The sequence below is a fragment of the Diceros bicornis genome, chromosome 28 (genome assembly GCF_020826845.1).
Source record: "Diceros bicornis minor isolate mBicDic1 chromosome 28, mDicBic1.mat.cur, whole genome shotgun sequence".
Lineage (NCBI taxonomy): Eukaryota > Metazoa > Chordata > Mammalia > Perissodactyla > Rhinocerotidae > Diceros > Diceros bicornis.
Window position 1 is genome coordinate 21,057,691 of NC_080767.1, and position 21,350 is coordinate 21,079,040.

A 21,350-nucleotide genomic window follows, 5' to 3' on the forward strand; every position below is an offset into this window, starting at 1 on the left:
TTCACTTGACTGTGGTGCTGACTCCTCAAGGGGAACTTGTGGCAGAATTAAGTCTTACTTCTTACCGTCATTTCCATTTCTGATCTCAAACCAGAGTCCTCTTCTTTTCCTGTTTCAAGTAGTGGCACCAGGTTTAACATCTTGGTGGTGCGTTTGGAGCCTTCTTTCTGAATGTTGTGTTAAAGGGTACATAGGGAGGTGTGGGGTTGAGAGAGAGGGTCCAAATAGGAACACAGTGTCCCAAACACCTCATCTTGTCTCTGGACCCCCACTTCTGCTGTGGTTCTCAAGCAAAGTGAGTGGTCAGAGGACAAGGTCACACAAATACTTACTTTATTAATTTGAGCTTCGACTCTTCAGTCCTAATTCAGATTCCCGATGACCGACGCTGGCCAAAGTACAGAGCTGCTTTTGCCTGAGCGAAAATGAGCTTAGGGCTGAGAGCCAACGTAGGCAAAGCATTCTCCACCCAGATCTAAGTCAGGGGCATATTATCTCTCCAGTGGTGGAGAGCCAGCCCAGGCCTTCTCAGGGCAGGCAGATCCTGGCTCTTTTCTCTGCGGGCTCCTAGAAAGTAACATCATAATACAGTCATGTGTGGCTTAACGGGGATACATTCTAAGAAATGCATTGTTAGGCAATTTCATCATTATGTGAACATCATAAAATGTGCGTACACAAACTTAGTGTTTGTGTAACACCATACCACTTAGATGGCATAGCCTGGTGTAACACCTAGGCTGTATTGTACAGATCTTATGGGACCACTGTTGTATATGCGGTCCGTCGTTGACAGAAATGACATTATGCAGTGCATGATTGTAGTAGCTAATTATTGAGCACTTACCACATACTGTACTTTTTTGTGATAGAAACCCTTTAATTTTTATTTTATGTAAGTAATGTGTGCTCATTGTAGAGAAATTAGAAAACTCAAGTAAGCTAAAACTATAAAAGAACCCCTATAAGCTCACCAGCCAGAAATAGTCATTTATAACTTTCTGAACTATTTGTCTCTATACATTTACAAAAATGAGTATTTTGCATGCTGCCAAGTCACTAATACGTTGCACATATCTTTCTTTCTTTCTTTCTTTCTTTTTTGTGAGGAAGATCAGCCCTAAGCTAACATCCAATGCCAATCCTCCTCTTGTTTTGCTGAGGAAGACTGGCCCTGGGCTAACATTCGTGCCCATCTTCCTCTACTTTATATGGCATGCCGCCCCAGCGTGGCTTAACAAGTGGTGCGTCAGTGCGCGCCCAGGACCCGAACCTGTGAACCCCAGGCTGCTGAAGCAGAGCGCGCGCACTTAACTGCTGCACCACTGGCTGGCCCCTGCACATATCTTTCTATGCTAGTAAGTGCCAGTATGCACACTTTTTATGCTATCGTTTCTGAGACTGCAACAGTGTTCCACTGTATGGATGAGCTGTCATTTATTTTGTGCTAAGTGCTTTTTTTTTTTTTTTATAATTTTATTTATTTATTTTTCCCTCCAAAGCCCCAGTATATAGTTATATGTCATAGCTGCACATCCTTCTAGCTGCTGTATGTGGGACGTGCCCTCAGCATGGCCAGAGAAGCAGTGCGTCGGTGCGCGCCCGGGATCCGAACCCGGGCCGCCAGCAGTGGAGCGCGCGCACTCAACCGCTAAGCCACGGGGCCAGCCCTTGTACTAAGTGCTTTAAATATATCATCAGTTAATCTTCACTCTCAATGAAGTAGGATACTGGTAGTATTCTTACTTTTGCAGATGAGGAAACTGAGACACAGAGATATTAAGAAAATTGCTCAAAGACATGCAACTAATATGTGGTAGAACTAGAGTTGGAATCCAGATCTGTCTTGTGCTATACTTTCAAAAGACATGATTTTCAAGAGAGGACTGCTCCCTCCTCCCTGCCCCCAACCCCTGCCCCGCTGCCTCCCTATCTCCCTAGCACTGTGGTGCACACCATGGCCTGACTATGAGACTGAGGATGATGTGGGAAGAGAGTGGAGCTTGCGGAAATAGAGAGGAGCCTTCAGCTCCCTTTGAGGCCATCCTCCTCTTGTCTTTTACCCCATCGCCAGTTAGTCGTCACCAAGTCTTATGTCCCATCTAGTTCCTCTTTTCAAATGCCTCACCGGTCAACAGAGGCTAAACGCTGCTCAGAGGTCAAGTTATATATAGGGATTACAAGGTGAAGGTTAGATTTGATGACAAAAGGTTATTGATGACTGGTGACAACAGTTTCATTGGTGTGGTGGGGCAGAACCCAGTTTGCAGTGGGTTAGGGTGAGGAGAAATAAGAAAGATGAGAAACCATGAGTGTTGGTTTGGCAATGGAAAGCCAGTCTACAGAAAGAACAGTAGCGGGAGGAGGATGTGGATTTGAGGGGGGAGGGGCTTTTTGTTTGTTTTTTTTAAAGGATGGCAGAGACTTGTTTATGTGCCAAGAGGCCAGTGTTGGCAGAGAAGGAGACATTAAGTTAAAGATTGGAGAGCAGGGTGGAAGCCACTGAGAAAGTGGAAGGAGAGTATCCTGAGGAAAAGTGGAGGGAATGAGTGGTCTCTGATGGGGGAGGTGTACTTTTTCCATTGTTTCTGGAGGAAGAAGGGAAGTGTTTTGGTTTTTTTTTTTTGTGGCGGGAAGTTGAGCGATTCTTTGCTTATAGCTGCAATTTTCTCTATGAATAGACGATGAGGTCTTCTAAGAGCGAAGGGGAGGTTTTGAAGTCGAGCTTAGAAGTTTTCAAAACTTCTACAGGCTTTGCATTAACTGATGTAGAAAATGAGGGAGAGAGTTGATTAAGGAAGTATGAAAAGATTGCTTGGCAGTGTTGAGGGTCCGGTTCTAGAATTGATTGTGTTAATCAGAGTTTGCCTGATTTTGTTTTTCCTCCAGGAGTGTGCTCACATGCCCGGGTCTAGTAAAGCGAGAAGTGGATGGTTGCATTTTTGCCAGAGTTGTGTGAATGGACAGTGGAGAAAGGGGTGTTTAGGATATTGGCAAGTGTAAGAGGTTCAAGTGATGGGTCATGGAATTGGTGCTGAATAAAGCAGGAAGTAAAGACGGAAATGGACAGAATGTCAAGGAACTGTAGGTCCCAAGAGGCTGAAAAACCAGGGATATGGGAAATGGAAGAGTCTGAAATACAGGAGGTGCTGGTTAGAGAGGGAGACGTCTGAATTTCTGCCTGACGACAAAGTCTGAGGAGAGGTCATGAGAGGGGAAGGCGACATTGCTGGCTCAGAGGTAGGTGTTGTATGTGTGAACCACTTGGATCTCCAGAGCACCCAGATTATGGAAGAGCTGTGGAAAGGAAGCCTGAGAGCCAGCTACTAGAATCTTCAAGGAATCAGGAGAATTGTCAGGGCGTCAGTAGATGACAGGTGTGAGGAGGGATAGAGATGTATATATCTTGATGGCATGAGCCTCAGAAGGGTTTTCACAGGGCTGTGGAGGAGTGGTGGTAAGAGGCAATGTGGAGTGAGGAGGATGCCAACAGGAACTCTTGGTCTTGGAGGGTGGGGCGAGGTTTGTGAAATGTGAGAAAAAGAGCAGCTTTCCACTTGATGGGACAGCCGGAGTGCTGTATGCTCAGGGGAGAGCCAGCTTTCAGAATTTGAATAGATTGAAGAGCTGTAGGAATTTATTAATTATGGAATGGGTGTTCCAGAGGGCTTGGTGGAAGGCTCTGAGGAGGAGATAACTGGCAGCTCATGTCATAATAAAGGAAGCCCAGAGAAGCATGAGGAGAGGCCAAAAGTCATCATTCTCAGGTGTTCTCTTAGGGTAGTGGGGCTCTGAAGCAGAACGGGATTAGCTGAGTAATATGTGACAGGGGAAGAGGTCCCCTTGCGGGGGAGAGGGATCACTCAGATTTCTTAGGATCCAGCTGTGGCTTGGACAGATGGCATTTGTGATGAAAACCAAATCTCTCTAGAGTGAATTGGTCATAAATTCTGGATTGAATGGAAATTCTTTGGAATGGCTCCAGGCCACAGTTGTTGGGCACATCAGCTCCTGGGGAATAAGAGTTCTTTTGTGGTAGGGTGAGGCCCAGTGGACAGGGTGCTGTGCTGGGTGACTGATTACCCTGTGGCTTTGTGCTGGGTCTTCTAAAGTGTTGAACTCAAAAAAAATTGGCAGGGATGCCTAGAGAAGACCAAGCAGATATTCATATGGAGCGATGGTGAAAATGAATATTCTTCATTACAGCTCTTGTGCTTGGTGACCTATTTGTAGATCTGGCGTTAGGTATGTACCCATGACCTTGTGATCTTTGTGGGGCGTTCTAGATTGTGGAACATGGTATGGAAGGACACAGGACAAAATGGTGTAGTGCTTGTCTCTGATTATGAAATTGTTGGTGTGCACTTTTCTTTCTTTTTTATTGTTTTGTTTACCATAGATATTAGAAAATAGAGATAAACACTTATTACTTTATTTTCCTTTCTGAGTTGGACCCTGAATTTCACAGAGGAAAAATTTACTACAAACTCATAGTTGGTGTTTTATTGGCCTGCATATTTTATGAGTACTCCAAGTCTTATAACTGACTGGGTGTCCCTCCAGAAATTCATGGTAATGTCTGTGGCCTAGTTTTAACAGGTGTGCAGAATTCTGTGGTGACTGTTTTGCTAGCCTCGTTCCTGGCTCTACTTTTTCTCTCTGTCCTTGTTTTTCCTTTATCTTTGTCACCTACTTCTAATTTGTCATTTGATCGTATTTCATGTATCACTGTATCTTTTCTAGAGTGAGTTGTGGTAAAAATAAGTAAAATAAATATTGGGTCAGAGAGTGTGAGCATCCTTGTGTTTCATGATGATTTTTTAACTTATTGCTTTCTATTTTTTTGTGTGTGTGTGTGTGAGGAAGATCAGCCCTGAGCTAACATCCATGCCAATCCTGCTCTTTTTGCTGAGGAAGATGGGCCCTGGGCTAATATCCGTGCCCATCTTCCTCCGCTTTATATGGGACACCGCCACACCATGGCCTGACAAGTGGTGCATCAGTGCGCGCCCGATCCGAACGTGGGCCGCCAGCAGCGGAGCGCGTGCACTTAACTGCTATGCCGTGGGGCCGGCCCCAACTTATTGCTTTATAAAGCATCACATTTTTACAGCTTTACTGAATCTCTTATGTCCTTGAAGTAGTTTTCAAAAAATGAGCATTTTTTATGTGACTATGAAAGTATTATTTGAGAATGGTAGACAATTTGGAAATAAGGGTGAGTATATAGAGGACAGTTGTCATTATCAGTTCTAGATTTTTCTTCTTTTATATCCAAATTTTTAGCGCCAATGAAATCATAATGTATGTACAGTTAATTTTGTATCCTGCTGTTTTCTCTTAAAACTGTTTCAAAGCATTTTTGTCATTAAAAATGTCTTACAGACATGATTACTGATAACCGTAGAATAAGTATACCATAATTTCCTTAGCTGTATTTTATTGTTGGACATGCACTTTCTTTGATTCCTTTGTTATTTTGAATAATATTGCAATGAATGTCATTATACAGATATATTTGCCATAGTTTAAAAATTCTTTTCTTTTTTTTTTTTGGTGAGGAAGCTTGACCCTGAGCTAACATCTGTTGCCAATCTTCCTCTTTTGCTGAGGAAGATTAGCCCTGAGCTAACATCTGTGCCCATCTTCCTTTATTTTGTATGTGGGACGCCACCACAGCGTGGCTTGATGAACAGTGTATAGGTCTGCGCCTGGGATCTGAACCAGTGAACCCCAGGCCGCGGAAGTGGAGCATGCGAACTTAACCACTACGTCACTGGGCTGGCCCCTAAAAATTATTTTCTAATGGTAGATTCCTAGAAGTCGAATAGCAGTAATTAAAGACATAAACATAAAAGCCATAAATAAAGGAGAGAGTGCAGTTGAATATTTTTAAAAGCTTGCGATGGGAACAGCCTTCTTATTGACAACACCAAAAGTCGCAACCATAAAGGGAAAAAATGGATGAATTTAAAAATTCTGTATCATAAAAACCATTTGGAAATTATCATAGGCCAATGGCTATAAACAGCTTTCACAAATGAAACAGACTTGACTCATAATTTAAAAAAAGAGCCCTCACAAAAGAGGAAAAATCTGCAGCCAACAAATATTTGAAAGGATGTTCAACACTAACAGTCATTAAAGAAACAAAGGAAAACACAGATGATATATTATTTTTCAGTTATAAGTCCATCAAAAATAACCAGTGTTGATGAGAATATGTGGTAAAAATATAAGTTGGTATATTTCTGGAGGCAGTTTGTCAATTAAAAATACATGTATTTTTTATCCTGCAATTCTGTCTTTAGGAATTTATTTTAAGAGAATTATCAAACAGGTGTCCAGTGATATTTACTGTAGCATTGTTTATTGATTGAAAAATTGGAGTTAACTTAAATCGGGATTGGGTTTAATTATGGTATATCCATTCAGTGAAATACTATATGTATATTAAAAGTGATTGTGTAGGTCTGAACTTACTGACAGAGAAATATGTCTAAGCTGTGTTAAAGAGATTTAGAAAATATGAGTGAATGAATGAATATGCTTAGAAAAAATGTGGAAATATATAAACTTAATTGCATTTTTTTCTATTTAAAGGGATTATGGCTGATCTTTTATTTTTTATTTCTTTATTTTTCCTGAAGTTTTAAAATAGGTATGTCTAACCTGAATAAATAGAAAGAAAGAAAAAAAAAAAGCCAGTTCCCCAAAAGTGAAATTAGTTACAGATTATCATACTCCTTTTTGTAGTTACCAAATACTGATTTCAAAGTTGGAGTAAAAATGTTACATAAACTATAATTTATGAAGTGGATTTGCAAAGGCAATATAAAGAGAAGTGATCAGTTAATACCATGTAACATTCAGGAAGGCAGAAAGTAGAGTCCTCCATCAGTTCTGCTTACAACGAAAATGAGTTGTGTTCATTTGTCACCTGTCAAAATCTACCTTTCATGGGCCCATAATCATCAGCAAATTCTACGATGCAGCCTTTTGAGGAGCTCTCTGGGGTCTTGAAGACTGTCCCTTCCAACTCTCTTCTTAACTGTTGAGGAAACCAAGGCTCCGGGAGGCTCGGTGGTGTCTTACGGGTCTGGCGGGGGTGCTAGGACTGCTCAGGCGCAGAGTTCTGCCCGCCCTGCCCGGGAGGGGTGTTAGGCTGCTTGTCCCCAATATTTCCATCACCCTCATGCCTGAATACGCCTTATGTTAACAGTGATTTGTCCTTTGGATGTAAGTATTCTTTTTTTTTCCTGTCTGATTCTACAATGCTAATTCCTTTGGGGAGTCTTCTAATAAATCACAAATACCTAAGTTGAATGAATTTCCTCACATCTTCCCACCCTCATCCCCCATCATAGGGGAAAGTTGTGTTTCATGGGTATATGCTGGTGCGTGGGACTTTGAAAAGGGGAAAAGATGCAGAAAGAGTTATCAGTGGGTTAGTCCAAGACTGAGTCCTTTAACGCGCAGTTTTGCTCAGACCGTGATCACGGCTTTCGGAGGGGATGAAATCATAATTTTGAATGCCAGAGCTGTTCACAGCTTTTTCTTTGATGGATGACTTTTGTTCGTGTGTTTTTAAGATTTTTTGGTGCTGTGGATTAAAACAGACTTTTGGCTTGAGGGAGTAAATTTATAAATGTCGCTTGAGCCATTTTTATCTTGTTCTTTAATTTTTGAGAACTGTGACTATCATATAGTCAGTAACTCTCATAGGAAAAAAATGCTTTCTCTGAGACAAAATTTTAGTTCAGGCAAATTAATGTGTAAAAATCTTGTTTTGATATAAATTAATTTTATTTAACATTGGTTTTCATTATTTAAGTGCCTCAATCACATTTGAGAAAACTTTTAACATTTAGGAAAGAGGAGGAGATGAATATTTTTCTGCAATACAGTGGTGTTTTGTTATTGTTTCCTTCTAGATTTTTTCTTATACATCTAAAATACAATATAGTTTCAAGGTTATGGTTCTGGCAGAATATGGCAGATTCAGCAAAATTTTCTTTTCTATTTTCATTTAATCTGGCTCCTAAATAATCAGGTGATCTGTTATCTTTTTGTTTGTTTCCCCTCTGCCTTTGGCAAAACTTGTCAGCGCATTTGCATATTTAGCGGAAAGTGGAGACTTAATAATTCAGATTCAGTAGCAATATCTTCATCAGAGTTATTCTGCTAAAAGAAATTCTCAAAGTTCAGCTTGGAGGAAATGAATCAAATGTTTCTAAACACTGTTCTTGAGTTCCATTTCCTGAGGGTAGAAAAAAAAAACCCTTGACATTTTTATCCTAGATCCTTGAATTTTTCACTGGGCCCTGTGGCCCAGACTCATCATGCTGTGTTGGTAAAACCCTGCCGTTTGGCTGGTGTGTTTGGTGGAAGGAAAATGTGTTCTTGCCCAGTTTGGTTATTCAAAGAGAGCTTTTTCCTTCTCTTCTGCCAAGATATGCTACTATTCCCTTATGCTTATTTTGTTCCACTGTTCTTATTTGCAGAGCACTCGGGTGGAGTTTGACCTGCCAGAATATTCTGTTCGTCGAAGATACCAGGATTTTGACTGGTTGAGGAACAAACTAGAAGAATCGCAGCCCACTCATCTCATTCCCGTAGGTACTAAGTCATTACAGCTTGTTACTCACTTTTCCTGCAGGATCTTGTCTGAGGATGTTCACTCAACTCTCACCCCTTAAATTACAGGCAAACTCTGCCTTACGTTTTATACCAGATTCACCCATCAAATGTACGTAAAACACGTTCATGGGTATTGTATATTATTTCACCTTTTGGGTTTTGGTTTCTAGTTTGCTATACAGTATGCTAGTTTCTTGAGTGGGGTGGGGTAGATTTTCACTTTCATTATGACAGTTAATTTTTCGAGGTATGGAGAGTCCTAATTCTCATTCGCTGCCTCTTTAAAGCCTGCCTTACCCTTCCTAGACACTATTCTTGAGGTTTGGATGGCTGCCACCAGGTGAAGCAAGATGCCTCAGGCCACAGCTGGCAGGGCTTTCTTTAGACATGGGTAATTCAGGGAGCAGGAATCGAGCACACAGTCCATTCAACCACAGTTTTTCATTTAAAAAACGAATCAAAAAGCCACCTAACTCTGTTTATTGAAGCAGCATAATATTTATCTACTACTTACATCTGCACATTGTTTAAATAGAACCAGAGCAAATAAGATTTAAAAGACTACTTAAATCAACATGCATATTGAGTACTTTTCTGACTACTTTTTTTTTTAAGTAGAAATAATAACTATTATTTAGACCCTAGATGGTTTTTTGGGCTTTAGTGGCTTTAGGGCAATTTGGGTCATAGAACTCTTCTCAGGGTTTTATCTTTCAGTAAAAACCATGGTTGAATCATTTCTTAGCACTACCAGTTTTCCTGTTAACACTGCATCTTCCAGTGCTGCTTTCCCCCCCATGGTTGGAAGAGGCTGGATATGCTGTGAACACTCTGGCAGTTTCTTTGGTCTTCAAGGCAAAGGTGGCCATGTTGCTAGTGCTGTGATGGAAATGATGGGTCTTGCCGGGACTCCATTCTTTATCGGGGAACTCCCCCTACCCCCTATCATGTATCCCCTCTGCTCTCCAAGCCTGAAGTTTTGCTTTTCTGTCTTCTAATCACTTAAAAACTTCCCTGAACGAGAAACTATAGTTTTTAAGCAGTTGGAACTATTTCTTAAAATCTTAATTTGGCAAAATTGGCAGCTAGCAAATTTTTTTAAAATAGACTTTTTATTTTAGAACAGTATTAGATGTACAGAATTATGATGAAGATAGTACAGTGAGTTCTCATATACCCACATCCAGTTTTTGCTTATCATTAACACTTTACGTTAGTATGGCACATTTGTCACATTTAATGAACTGGTAATGATAACATTATTGTTGACCACACGTCCTTTATTCGGAGTTCTTCAGTTTTTGCCTAATGGCCTTTTTCTGTTCTGGGATCCCAGCCAGGATACCACATTACATTTAGTTGTCATGTCTCAGCTTCTTCTTGTTTGTGACAGTTTCTCAAGCTTTCCTTGTTTTTGATGACCTTTGACCGTTTTGAGGAGTACTGTCAGGCATTTTGTAGAATGCACCTCAGTGGAGATTTGTCTGATGTTTTTCTCACGAGTAGACTGGGGTAATGTGTTCTTGAGAGGAAAGGCACAGAGGTAAAGTCTCATTGTATCGTATCAAGGGTATCTACTATCAACAGTGTTTATCACTGTTGATGGTGACCTTGATCACCTGACTTTAGGTAGTGCTTGTCAGGTTTCTCTACTGTACAGGTACTGTTTTTTCTCTCCCTGTCAATACTGTTCTCTTTGGAAGGAAGTCATTCTTTATGCGTAGCCCACACTGTACATAAGGGGAATTATGCTCCACCGCCTGGCAGCTAATTTGAAGTCTGTACTTAAAGATCAAAGGTTAGACATCGCCACCTGGTGGTGAAATATAGTAGCACTCATGTGTAGGCACTGAAGCCAGATCTTGAGTCTCCAGAATGTCCAAAGTGGATCCAGAGTATCTTTAAGTATGGTTTTCTGTAGTCTGGGTAGAAGCAGGGAGTAGGAAGATACTTGAGAAGCAAGTGGAGACTTAAATTTCTTTGTCAAGTCTTGGTGCATATCCGGGGTGGAGAGAGATTTAATATAGGAGAGCATCTCTGATTTAAACATGAAAGTCAAACTGGAAACAAACTCTTTTTCCCCCCATGGAAATTCATTTTACAACAACTTTGCTAGGAGATGTCGATCTGTTATTAAGTGTCGCCTTTGTGTTAGTCTTTTTACTAGGCTTGATGAGTACCCTTGGGAGAGGTTATAAGACAGACAGGGACCCCTGCCCTGGGGAGTTTATTGTCAGATGGAGACCCTCTAAACATGTAACGTAATTATTGTTTAAATTTTTGTTTCTTTTTTTGAGAAACAGCTTTATTGAGGTATGATTCATATGTCATACAATTCACCCATTTAAAATGTACAAACAAGGGGTTTTAGTATAGTTATAGAGTTTGCCATCAGCAAATCAATTTTAGAACCTTTTCATCACCCCAAAAAGAAACCTCCTACTCCTTGCTGTCACTTCCAAACCTATCTTCCCCAGTGCCTAGCAACCACTAATCTACTTTCTTCTCTATAGATTTTCCTATTCTGGATATTTCATAAAAGTAGGATCATATATTAAGTAGTCTTTTGTGACTGGATTTTTTCACTTAGCGTACTGTTTTCAGGGTTCACCCATGTTGTAGCATGTATCAGTACTTCATTCCTTTTTATTGTCGAATAGTACTCCATTGTATGGACATATCACATTTTGCCTGTCTACTCACCTTTGCTGGGCATTTGGGTTGTTTGCACTTTTGGACTATTATGAGTAATGATGCTATGAACATTTGCATGCAAGCTTTTGTGTGGCCATTTGTTTTGCTTTTTCTTGGGTGTATACCTAGGAATATAATTGCTAAATCATATGTAACTCTATATTTAACCTTTTGGGGAATTGCCAGACTGTTTTCCAGAGTGGCTGCATCATTTTACATTCCCACCAGCAGTGAATGAGGGTTCCGGTTTCTCCACATCTTCATCAACACTGGTATTATCTTTTTGATTATAGCCATCCTAGTGGGTGTGAAGTGGTATGTCATTGTGGTTTTGATTTGTATTTCTCTGACAGTTAATGGTGTTGAATGTTTTTTTGTGTGCTTGTTGACCATTTGTTATCTTCCTTTGAGAAATATCTATTCAGATCTTTTGCGCATTTTAGAATTGGGTTGTCTTTTTATTATCGAGTTGTTATATTTCTTAATATCTAGATACAAGTTCCTTATCAGATATATGATTTGCAAAAATTTTCTCCCATTTAATGGTTGTCTGTTTATTTTCTTGATGGTTTCCTTTAAGTACAAAAGTTTTTAATTTGGATGATGTCCAATTTATCTAATTTTTCTTTGGCTGCTTGTGCTTTTGGTGTTACATCTAAGTAACCATTGCCTAATCCTAGGTCATGAAGATTTACACCTATGTTGTCTTCCAAGATTTTTACAGTTTTAGCTCTTACGTTTAGGTCTTTAATCCATTTTGAGTTCATTTTTGTCCAGTAAGTTTTCGTTTCTTTAACTAGTGAGGCTGAATATCTTCCCAACATTTTATTGGACATTGGTATTACTTTCATGAATTGTCTCTTTATTTTTCTATTGTGTTTTTTTTATTGGTTTGTAGAAACTCCATATCTGCAAAGGAAATGGACCTAGTTGGGAATATCTATGTATCTGTCTTTCCTCTAGTTGTTGTTTATCTTAGACTTGACTCCTATAAACTATAGTTTCTGGCTTTGAAGCCTGTTTCTAACCTAGGATATTAAAAATATATTTCTGGGGCCGGCCCTGTGGCTTAGCGGTTAAGTGCGCGCGCTCCGCTGATGGCGGCCCAGGTTCGGATCCCTGGCACACACCGACGCACCGCTTCTCCAGCCACGCTGAGGCCACGTCTCACATACAGCAACTAGAAGGATGTGCAGCTATGACATACAACTATCTACTGGGACTTTGGGGGGAAAATAAATAAATAAATAAAATTATAAAAAAAAATATATATATTTTTCTGTATTTTCTTCTACTACTTTTTTTTTTTTTTTTTTTTTTTTTTTGTGAGGAGCGCCAGCCCTGAGCTAACATCCAATGCCAATCCTCCTCTTTTTTTGCTGAGGAAGACTGGCCCTGGGCTAACATCCATGCCCATCTTCCTCCACTTTATATGGGACGCCGCCACAGCATGGCTTAACAAGCGGTGCGTCGGTGCACACCCGGGATCCGAACCGGTGAACCCCGGGCCGCCACAGCGGAACGTGTGCACTTAACCGCTTGTGCCACCGGGCCGGCCCCTGTTCTACTACTTTTGTGTCTTCATTTTTTATATTTAAATCTAGAATTTATTCTAATGTGAGATGGGAGGACCTTACTTTTTCAGATGGTGAGTTGTCCCAGACCACTTAGGAGTAATCAGTCACCTTTATCATAGTTTGTGCATTAGACTGTGTCGTGCATTAGTTGTGTGTTCTTGGGCTATTTCTTTTCTTTTGTGAGGAAGATCAGCCCTGAGCTAACATCCATGCCAATTCTCCTCTTTTTGCTGAGGAAGACTGGCCCTGGGCTACCATCTGTGCCCATCTCCCTCCACTTTATATGGGACGCTGCCACAGCATGGCCTGACTAGCGGTGCATCGGTGCACGCCTGGGATCCAAACCCCCCGGGCCGCCAGCAGCGGAGCGCGCACACTTAACCGCTGCGCCACGGGGCTGGCCCCATCTTGGGTTATTTCTGAACCTTTTGGTTCATTGATCTCTTTAGTCTAGTGGCCCCCACCTCCTGATATACTTCGTTTTCAGAGCTTTTCTAGCTATTTGCACATGTTTTCAAGATGAACTTTACAATCTTTTGAATCAGTTGGAAAATTGGGGGGAGTGGTGGTGAGTTCCTTTTTATTTTTTCTCCTCCAACTTAACTCAGCTATGGTAAAAAAATGTCTGAGAATTCCTGAGCTGTCAGATTCTACTGCTTATGTTAGGCACATGGAGATAAAGTTCCCACTTTTCCTGGACTTCATTGGAGCCATGTGAAGTTGTGGGTGAACAGCCAGGCCTGCCCTTATTTCCAGTACCTGTGGCTCTGAACTTGGCAGCTTCTGGGACTCTGCTGGAGAAACCCAACCCCTTCCTTCCTAGGCCAGCCTTTCATAAGATGGTCGATAGTGGTTGACTTTTCTCTCAATCCAGTCTTTTCTGCCTTGTATCTTTAACAAATTCTGGCCTGTTACCAGTACCTCTCTATTTTCTGATGCTGCAGCAGACTTTTCTCTTTTTATATTGCTTTGTTCCTGTGCAATTTTAAAACCAGAAGGAAATAATCATATGCTCTTAAAATGCCGTCTTAAAACTAGAAGTATGCTGGATATGTATACTTGTCATCTCATAATGACAATTCACTTTTCTCTATTATGTAATAGAGCCACCAGAAAGTCTTCATCGTGACATGGTTTTTGCTTTTTAATTTATTTTTTGGCTCAGAAGTTGGTTTTAACACTGCTTCATTTGCTGAGACACAGCTAGTTACTCAGCAGTCAGATTTTGTGATTCGATGGGGACAGATAGATTTTAGAGATGGAGCAAATACATTTAGTGTTTAATTTCACTTGGAAATTTAATGTTTGCTTCCATTTTTATGAAGGAAGCTTTGCTGGAAGGATGCATTTGTATTTATTATGCACCCAGTTTTGTTTTGGATAGCGGTAAAGTCCTAGGAATTAATCAGAAATTTGTAATGCAACAACTGTTTTTCTTAATATGAAATAATCAGTGAAAACTCGAACTTCATTTTCTAGTTGGTTTCTCCTTTTTTTGTACTGTTAAAAAAGTGTATACCTGCTTTTAGCTTACCCAGTAGATAAGAAGTAGTTGAACGTTGGTTCAACTTTCAAGTACTATGAATTAAACCAAGCTTGGTGATTGTTCTTTGTAGGGACAAGGGTTTTAATCCTGACGCTTTTTTACTTATTTGTTACTTATTTTTGCTTAGGAACAATATTTTCTGTTAGTTTGATAAGGATAGGAAAAAGTTTTCTGTCATGTAGTGAATATGCACTAAATATTTGTTGAATTGCACAGAAAAAGCAATTAAATGCTGACAAGAGGAATTCGGACATTTCAAGATGGAGCAATTGAAATCTTTGTCCAGATTTCCTACCCAGAAATAGTAGCTTTTCAGTGACATCTATAGGAAATACGCTTTTGTTTCACAGATTATAAAATACTTTCTTATAAACTAGTATGAAATATATGTGCAAGTGCTTTACCAAAGTATCAAGTGCTATAAAAATGTAAATATTTTAAGATTAAACCTTGCAATATATAATGGGTTCTTGTAATGCTTTGCAAATAGAATTTTTTGTAGGTTCCATCATATTTATCCATATGTAGTTTTTAAAGAACTTTTTCATTATGGGAAATGTCAAATATACTAAAGTAGAGACATTCAGTGCAGTGAATCCTGATGTACTCATCACCCAGTTTCAACATTTATCAACTTATGGCTAATCTTGTTTCATCTCTATCCCTACCCACCCCCTCATCCCCATACCAGGTGGTTTTTCTAAAAAATGACTTACACAACAGAAATTTACTATTTTATAGTTCTGGAGGTCAAAAGTCCAAAATCAGCCTCAGTGGGTTAATATCAAGGTGTAGACAAGGCTGCATTCCTTCTGAAGGCTCTAGGGGAAAATTTGTTTCTTGCTTTTTCCAGCTTCTAGAGGCTGCCCTACATTCCTTGGCTCATGGCCCCTTCCTCCAGCTTCAAAGCCAGCAGCATAGCGTCTTCTCTCCTCTCTGACATCTGCTTCCGTCGTTGCATCCTTTTTATTAAATTGAGGTAAAAAGCACATAACATAAAATTCACTATTTTAAAGTGTACAATTCAGTGGCTTTTAGCACATTCACAATCTTTTCCCATCACCACCATTGTCTAATTCGAGAACATTTTCATCACCCTTTTAAAAACAAACCCCGTACCCATTAAGCAATCACTTCCCATTCCCCCTTTTCCTCAGCCCAACTATTATCAATAATGCTGCTTGAACGTTTATCGTACAAGTTTTATTTTGAACACTTGCTTTCAGTTATCTTGGCTATATACCAAAGAGTGGAATTGCTGGAGCCTATGGTAATTCTGTGTTTAGTTTTTTGAGGAACTGCCAAACTGTTTTCCACAGTGGCTGCACCATTTTGCATTCCCACCAGCAATGTATGAGGATTCCACTTTCTCCACGTACTTGCCAACACTTATTTTCCTTTTATAGACATCCTAGTGAGTGCGAAATGGTATCCCAGATGATTTTTTAAAACATTTTGGCTTAAAAGATATATGGAATTCCACCCTTTAGTCTGCTCTCCTTTTTGCTTTCTGTTCTCAATGTTTACAAATTAATAAAAATAGCTGGCATTCATTCAACATCTATCACGTGCTTGGAGCTGTGTTGAGCTCCTCTCTTGTATTATCTCATTTCTACTTGGTTTCACCAGCACCCCCGATTCCTATGCATAAACAACCCAGAAGGTAATTATAAAGGTGAGGCTGAGAGTAGGTGTGCCCCTTTAAGGAAGCTTGAAATAGGAGGAAACAAATTTCTGAAGCCATGTATATTTGAGAATAATAATGCTTATTATAGAAGGAAATTCTGTTTGCAGAAGGATTCACCCCGGGTTTCCTTTAAATAGCAAGCTTCCCTGATTCATTAAACGTAAAGTTCAATGTACTAGATCTGAAGAGTGGATAACTATTTCAGGAGGTTATCTGTTTTGTTCAGTGGGGCACACCTAACCACTATTTGCTCATTAGGCCTTCCTCGCAAGTCCTATTCAGCATAAGCAAATGAGAGTATGCTCAACAGGACTCACAAGATAAGAACAGGAAAATATCCACTGGCTTTGGTAATCAGAAAGTCATTGACCATTGTTGAAAGGGCAGTTTCTGCGTTGGGTAGGGATAGGGAAGAGAAATGCAGCATTGAAGGCAGTACCAGCTTTGTTTTGGTGTGGAGGAAGGTTGGGGGTTGAGAAATCAATGGAAAGAGTGGAAGTAAAGATACACGATTCTTTTCAAAAAGGTTGAATGAGATAGCAAGGAGAGTGGAGAAGAAGATATAAGGTCAAGGGATAGTTGGATTTATTTTGTTCAGGTAGAAAGAGAACCGGCCATATTTGTGAGATGCAGAACAGAGCTGAATAAGGAGGAGATGTTGAAGATACAGGGAAGAGAAGGTGTAATTAATTGATGACAGCAGGCACACGATCGTGAACTAATGGGTCAAGGACACAGATGGAACAGTTAGCTTTGGGGAGGGGTGTGTTGTTACAGGGTCCTGAGGAATGGAGGTGAAGGTGGTGCCCAGTAGATGGGTTTCGGAGGAAGCAAAATGGTTAGGGAATTTCCACGTGATGCCCTACACCTGGTTCCTGTTTCAGCATTGACTAAGGCCTTGTTTCTCTTTTTGTTGGTGTATGCTCGAGGATTTATAACTTGAAAAAAATCTCTTTATTGCCATAATATAGGGCTTAAGGAGGCCGAGGACTTAAATACTTGTTCTAGTTTTTCCGCATCCTCACCAACACTTGTTCTTGACTTTGCTTTTCTCTCTTTTCTTCCTTATTATGACCATCCTAGTGGGCATGAAGTGGTATCTCTTTGTGGCTTTGGTTTGTACTTCCCTAAAGACTAATGATGTTGAGCATGTTTTCATGTGCTTGTTGGCCATTTGTATATTTTCTTTGGAGAAATATCTGCCAGGTGATTTGCTTATTTTTTAATGTAAATGTTCTTTCAATATTTCATAACCAAAACATTTTCAAATTGTGCATTAGTAGATTCTCTCCCTGTGGTGGTAGTGATGAGGAAGGCCTTTTAATCAAGCATTTAATGAAGTTATTACGGAAATAGGTTAAAGCTCAAAGATCCCTTGGTAGCCAGGTAGTTTTAAATTGCCCACAATATTGGCTTGAAATAAATATGCTAGAGAAATTTGCTTGAGTAAAGGGAGTCACATTTTTAAGAACTTTTGAGGGTAAACCTAAACAAAAAAGTTGGCTTAGAAAAGGTATTTTTTAGATACATGAGTTTGCCTAATGTATTTATTTCTCCATTTACCAGGTTCTTAACTGAACTGGGAGTAGAATCTTAAGATATTTATATAAATTTTTGTGTGGTTAGTGTTGTCTGCCTTTTTTCCTTAGACTAACTTTCTTATCTTGCCTGACTTTCCCATTATATCATCTGTGCATCAAGCAATGTAACGATAACTATACTATTGGATTTACTAGATAGAAGTTGACTGACCGTTTTCTGTATTCCAGGGACTATGTTCTAATGTTTTATTTCTCACATTATAAAATTGATAGGGTAGTTGTGATTTACTCCACCTGTATTTTTCAGAAATGTTTATATTGATGACTACATAAAGATCCAACCGATTCAGAAATACTGTTCTTGACCGGTGGGTCATAGGAATTATTTGCTAGCCTGTGGTTTTTCTTTCCACCGTGTTATCAATTACTCTAAATAGTTTTCTTCCTGTCTTTATAGCCGCTTCCTGAGAAGTTTGTGGTGAAAGGTGTTGTGGATCGTTTTTCAGAAGAGTTTGTGGAGACCAGAAGAAAAGCTTTGGATAAATTCCTAAAAAGAATTACAGATCATCCTGTGCTCTCTTTCAACGAACACTTTCATGTTTTCCTTACTGCTAAGGTAAGGACAGAATTTTTCGTTTTCCTCCTCCAAATTAGCATTCTTCAGGGTCTTTCTTAGAAGCTGCCTTGATCTCTCACAGGCCACCTTCACGACTGGCCTACTATAGTGAACGTCATAGAATTGCTCTGTTTTTTGGCGTCCATTTGCATTAGCATGGTTTCTGGGTTAGAATTCAGGAGAACACCTCCTCAGAGCAGCAGAGGAGGTTAGAATATTTTCACTTTCCGAAAACAGGGACAAGTGTTTCCTTAAACACTTCTTGGCGTGCTACTGGGTGAGGCCATTCTGAGCAACAGTGGGCACGGAAGGGAAAGAACTTTTATTGAGTATTTGGTAAGGATGTTCTTCACAAGAACCCTGTGAGTGGTTACTCAGAGCTTCATTTTACAGAGTGGGAAACGGAAGTTCAGGGAGTTTGTACTTGTTCAAGTGGCATCACTAAGATTTGAAATTAGGTCTTTGTGACTCCTGAGGCCACCCTTTCCCCCTATATCAGACTGTCTGACCAAGAGTAGTTCAGTGTTACTTCCCGCAGCCAAGTTCCTATTGGGTGGGCATTTTCCAAGCATTTGCCAGAGAAATAATTGGGTCCTACACAGTTGCCGGATTCTGCATACTCAAACGCAAGCTGGTCATTCCCTCACTTCTCTCTACACTTCCTGTTGGCAGAACTGGCCAGAAAACCTGAGGTGCTCCACTCTAATTGTCTGCAGAAACAGGATCTCACGTTCTGACTCTCATGCCGACTTCCTTTCAGCCCCGTCTGTTTAGTTTCGTGTATCACGTTCTCACATTCAGGTTATAGGTAATTTGTTTCATGTTGGCAAGGTATTGAGGCCCAGGTACTTTTTAGTTTTCTTTTTCAAAATGACAAAATTGAGAAACATTTACAGATAACATCAGTTGACTTGAAAGACTTTAAAGGGAATGCCATTCTCTAGACAATGGAAACCACATGGCAAAGTCCTTTAGTATTGGGTTTTTTTTTTTTTTTTTAAACCTCGCTTGGCATTTAGCCTCATGGGTGACATTCGCATTAATCTTTTCTCTTTCCCGGAGGCCTTTTCCCCCTGCAGGTCAAACTTGTGTTCTTTTTAAAAATAAGTATTTCCTGGTGAACTGATCCTCAGATATAGTTCTTTCAGCTTATATACAAAGTAAAATTCATCCTGTTCTCCAAAAGTGCAACTCACTGTTTCACCTGAATTACAGGTCCGTTGTCCAGGCGGGCCCTCAAGCTTAGTCATTTTTATTGAACAGAGAGATAAAGGGGGAAAAAGCGTGAACCTCTGGTCTTAGCAATCTGTGTGAATAAGTAGGAAAGATTTTTGTGTGTGTGTGATCTTTATCTGTGGGCCAAGCAATATGAAATGATTGAAAAAAATCAAGTCCTTTAGCCATCTTAATCAAAATCCAACTTCATCTGAGTGAGTACATGGGGTTGGCTTGTTTAAACAGAACAGATTCTAGCCCTTGGTCAGTTTTACTTGCTGAACTAAATGCACTAAATAACCCAATCTTTTCTTTTTTTCCTTTTGCTTTTTAATTATGGTAAGATATAGATAACATGAAATTTACAATCTTAACCATTTTAAAGTGTATAGTTCATCAGTGTTAAATATGTTCACACTGTGGTATAGCTAATCTCCAGGACTTTTTCATCTTGCAAAACTGAAACTCTATACCCGTTAACAACAACTTCCCATCTCCTACTCCCCTCAGCCCCCCGTCTTTTCTTTTAACACACCCTGAAGAACTTGGTCTTGTTCTTAGATGAGCCACTTCCGTGCTCTGCCACAGCAAATGCAGAAGCATTCCTCTTCCTTGTCATGATGTGATCTTGTCACAAACCGGAATTGTCTTTAAGAAGAAGACAATAATGCTGGGAGAGGTGGGGGAACACTCAGGTTCAACTACGTTCAAATCAGTATTTTCACCTTTGGTCATATGGGTGCACCAATCAGATAGGTACTCCTAAATAACTTGATTCAACATGTTAATTAACTGGGTTAACTGGGGCTTCTTTTTTACTTCAAGTAGAGCTTGTGCAGTCCAACGAGCCCATTTGGATTTAGCCCTGCTCTCGAAAATATTGTCTATGGAAGCAATTCCTAGACCTCCAAGGCTTCAGTTATGGTCTCGTGAAAGCCTGGTGCTTATAGGGATGTTTTTTGTCTAGAGTGTATGAGGTTAGAAGGGGAGATGGAATCTTTTTTTTTTTAATTTAATTTTTTTTTGGTGAGGAAGATTGACCCTGAGCTAACATCTGTTGCCAATCCTTTTCTTTTTGCTTGAGGAAGATTGTCACTGAGCTAACATCTGTGCCATTCTTCCTCCATTTTGTATGTGGGACACCGCCGCAGTGTGGCTTGCTGAGCAGTGTGTAGGTCTGCGCCCAGGATCTGCACCCGGGAACCCCGGGCTGCTGAAGCAGAACATGCGAACTTAACCACTACACCACCGGGCTGGCCCTGAGATGGAATCTTTAGAACATTCTCTCAGGCAGCCTGACTTTGACAGGAAGGAGATGGAGGAGGGGGGCTGGAGGAGATTGCTGCTGTTTTTAAGATGGGTGAGCCTTGGATATATTTTACATGCTGAAGAATTAGAAGTTGAAGGTAGAGACAGGAGAGGAGATAGTTGATAGGGCAAAGGCCTTGGTTGGGAGGATAGTGTGAATAGGAAAGAGCAAAAGTGAAGGCCTTGGATATATGAAGAAGAAGGAGGAAGTGAAATCAGAAGGAGTCTACACTGCAGACACTGATGGAGACCTGAGTCTCCGATTGTGTGTCAGATGGGGAGGGGTAGCAGCTGGCCTGGTGGTGTAGTGGTTGAGTTTACGTGCTCTGCTTCGGTGGCCCAGGGTTTGCAGGTTCGGATCCCAGGCGTGAACATACATGCTGCTCATCAAGCCATGCTGTGGTGGTGTCCCACATACAAAATAGAGGAAGATGGGCACAGATGTTAGGGCTAAGCTTCCTCACCAAAAAAAAAAAAAAAGAATGAGGAGGGGCTTTCGGGCAGCTGTGTTAACCATGATTCCCTG

General features: G+C 40.3%; 1 protein-coding gene across 2 annotated transcripts in view; it reads left to right on the forward strand.

Moving 5' to 3' along the window:
• Positions 1-21,350, forward strand: part of SNX30 (sorting nexin family member 30) — a 117,305-nt gene that overhangs the window by 48,572 nt on the left and 47,383 nt on the right. For both annotated transcript variants that reach the window (XM_058523799.1, XM_058523798.1), the window contains exons 3-4: positions 8,505-8,615; positions 18,143-18,301. In XM_058523799.1, coding sequence (XP_058379782.1) covers positions 8,505-8,615; positions 18,143-18,301 — 270 coding nt within the window. The remainder of the gene's footprint in view (positions 1-8,504; positions 8,616-18,142; positions 18,302-21,350) is intronic.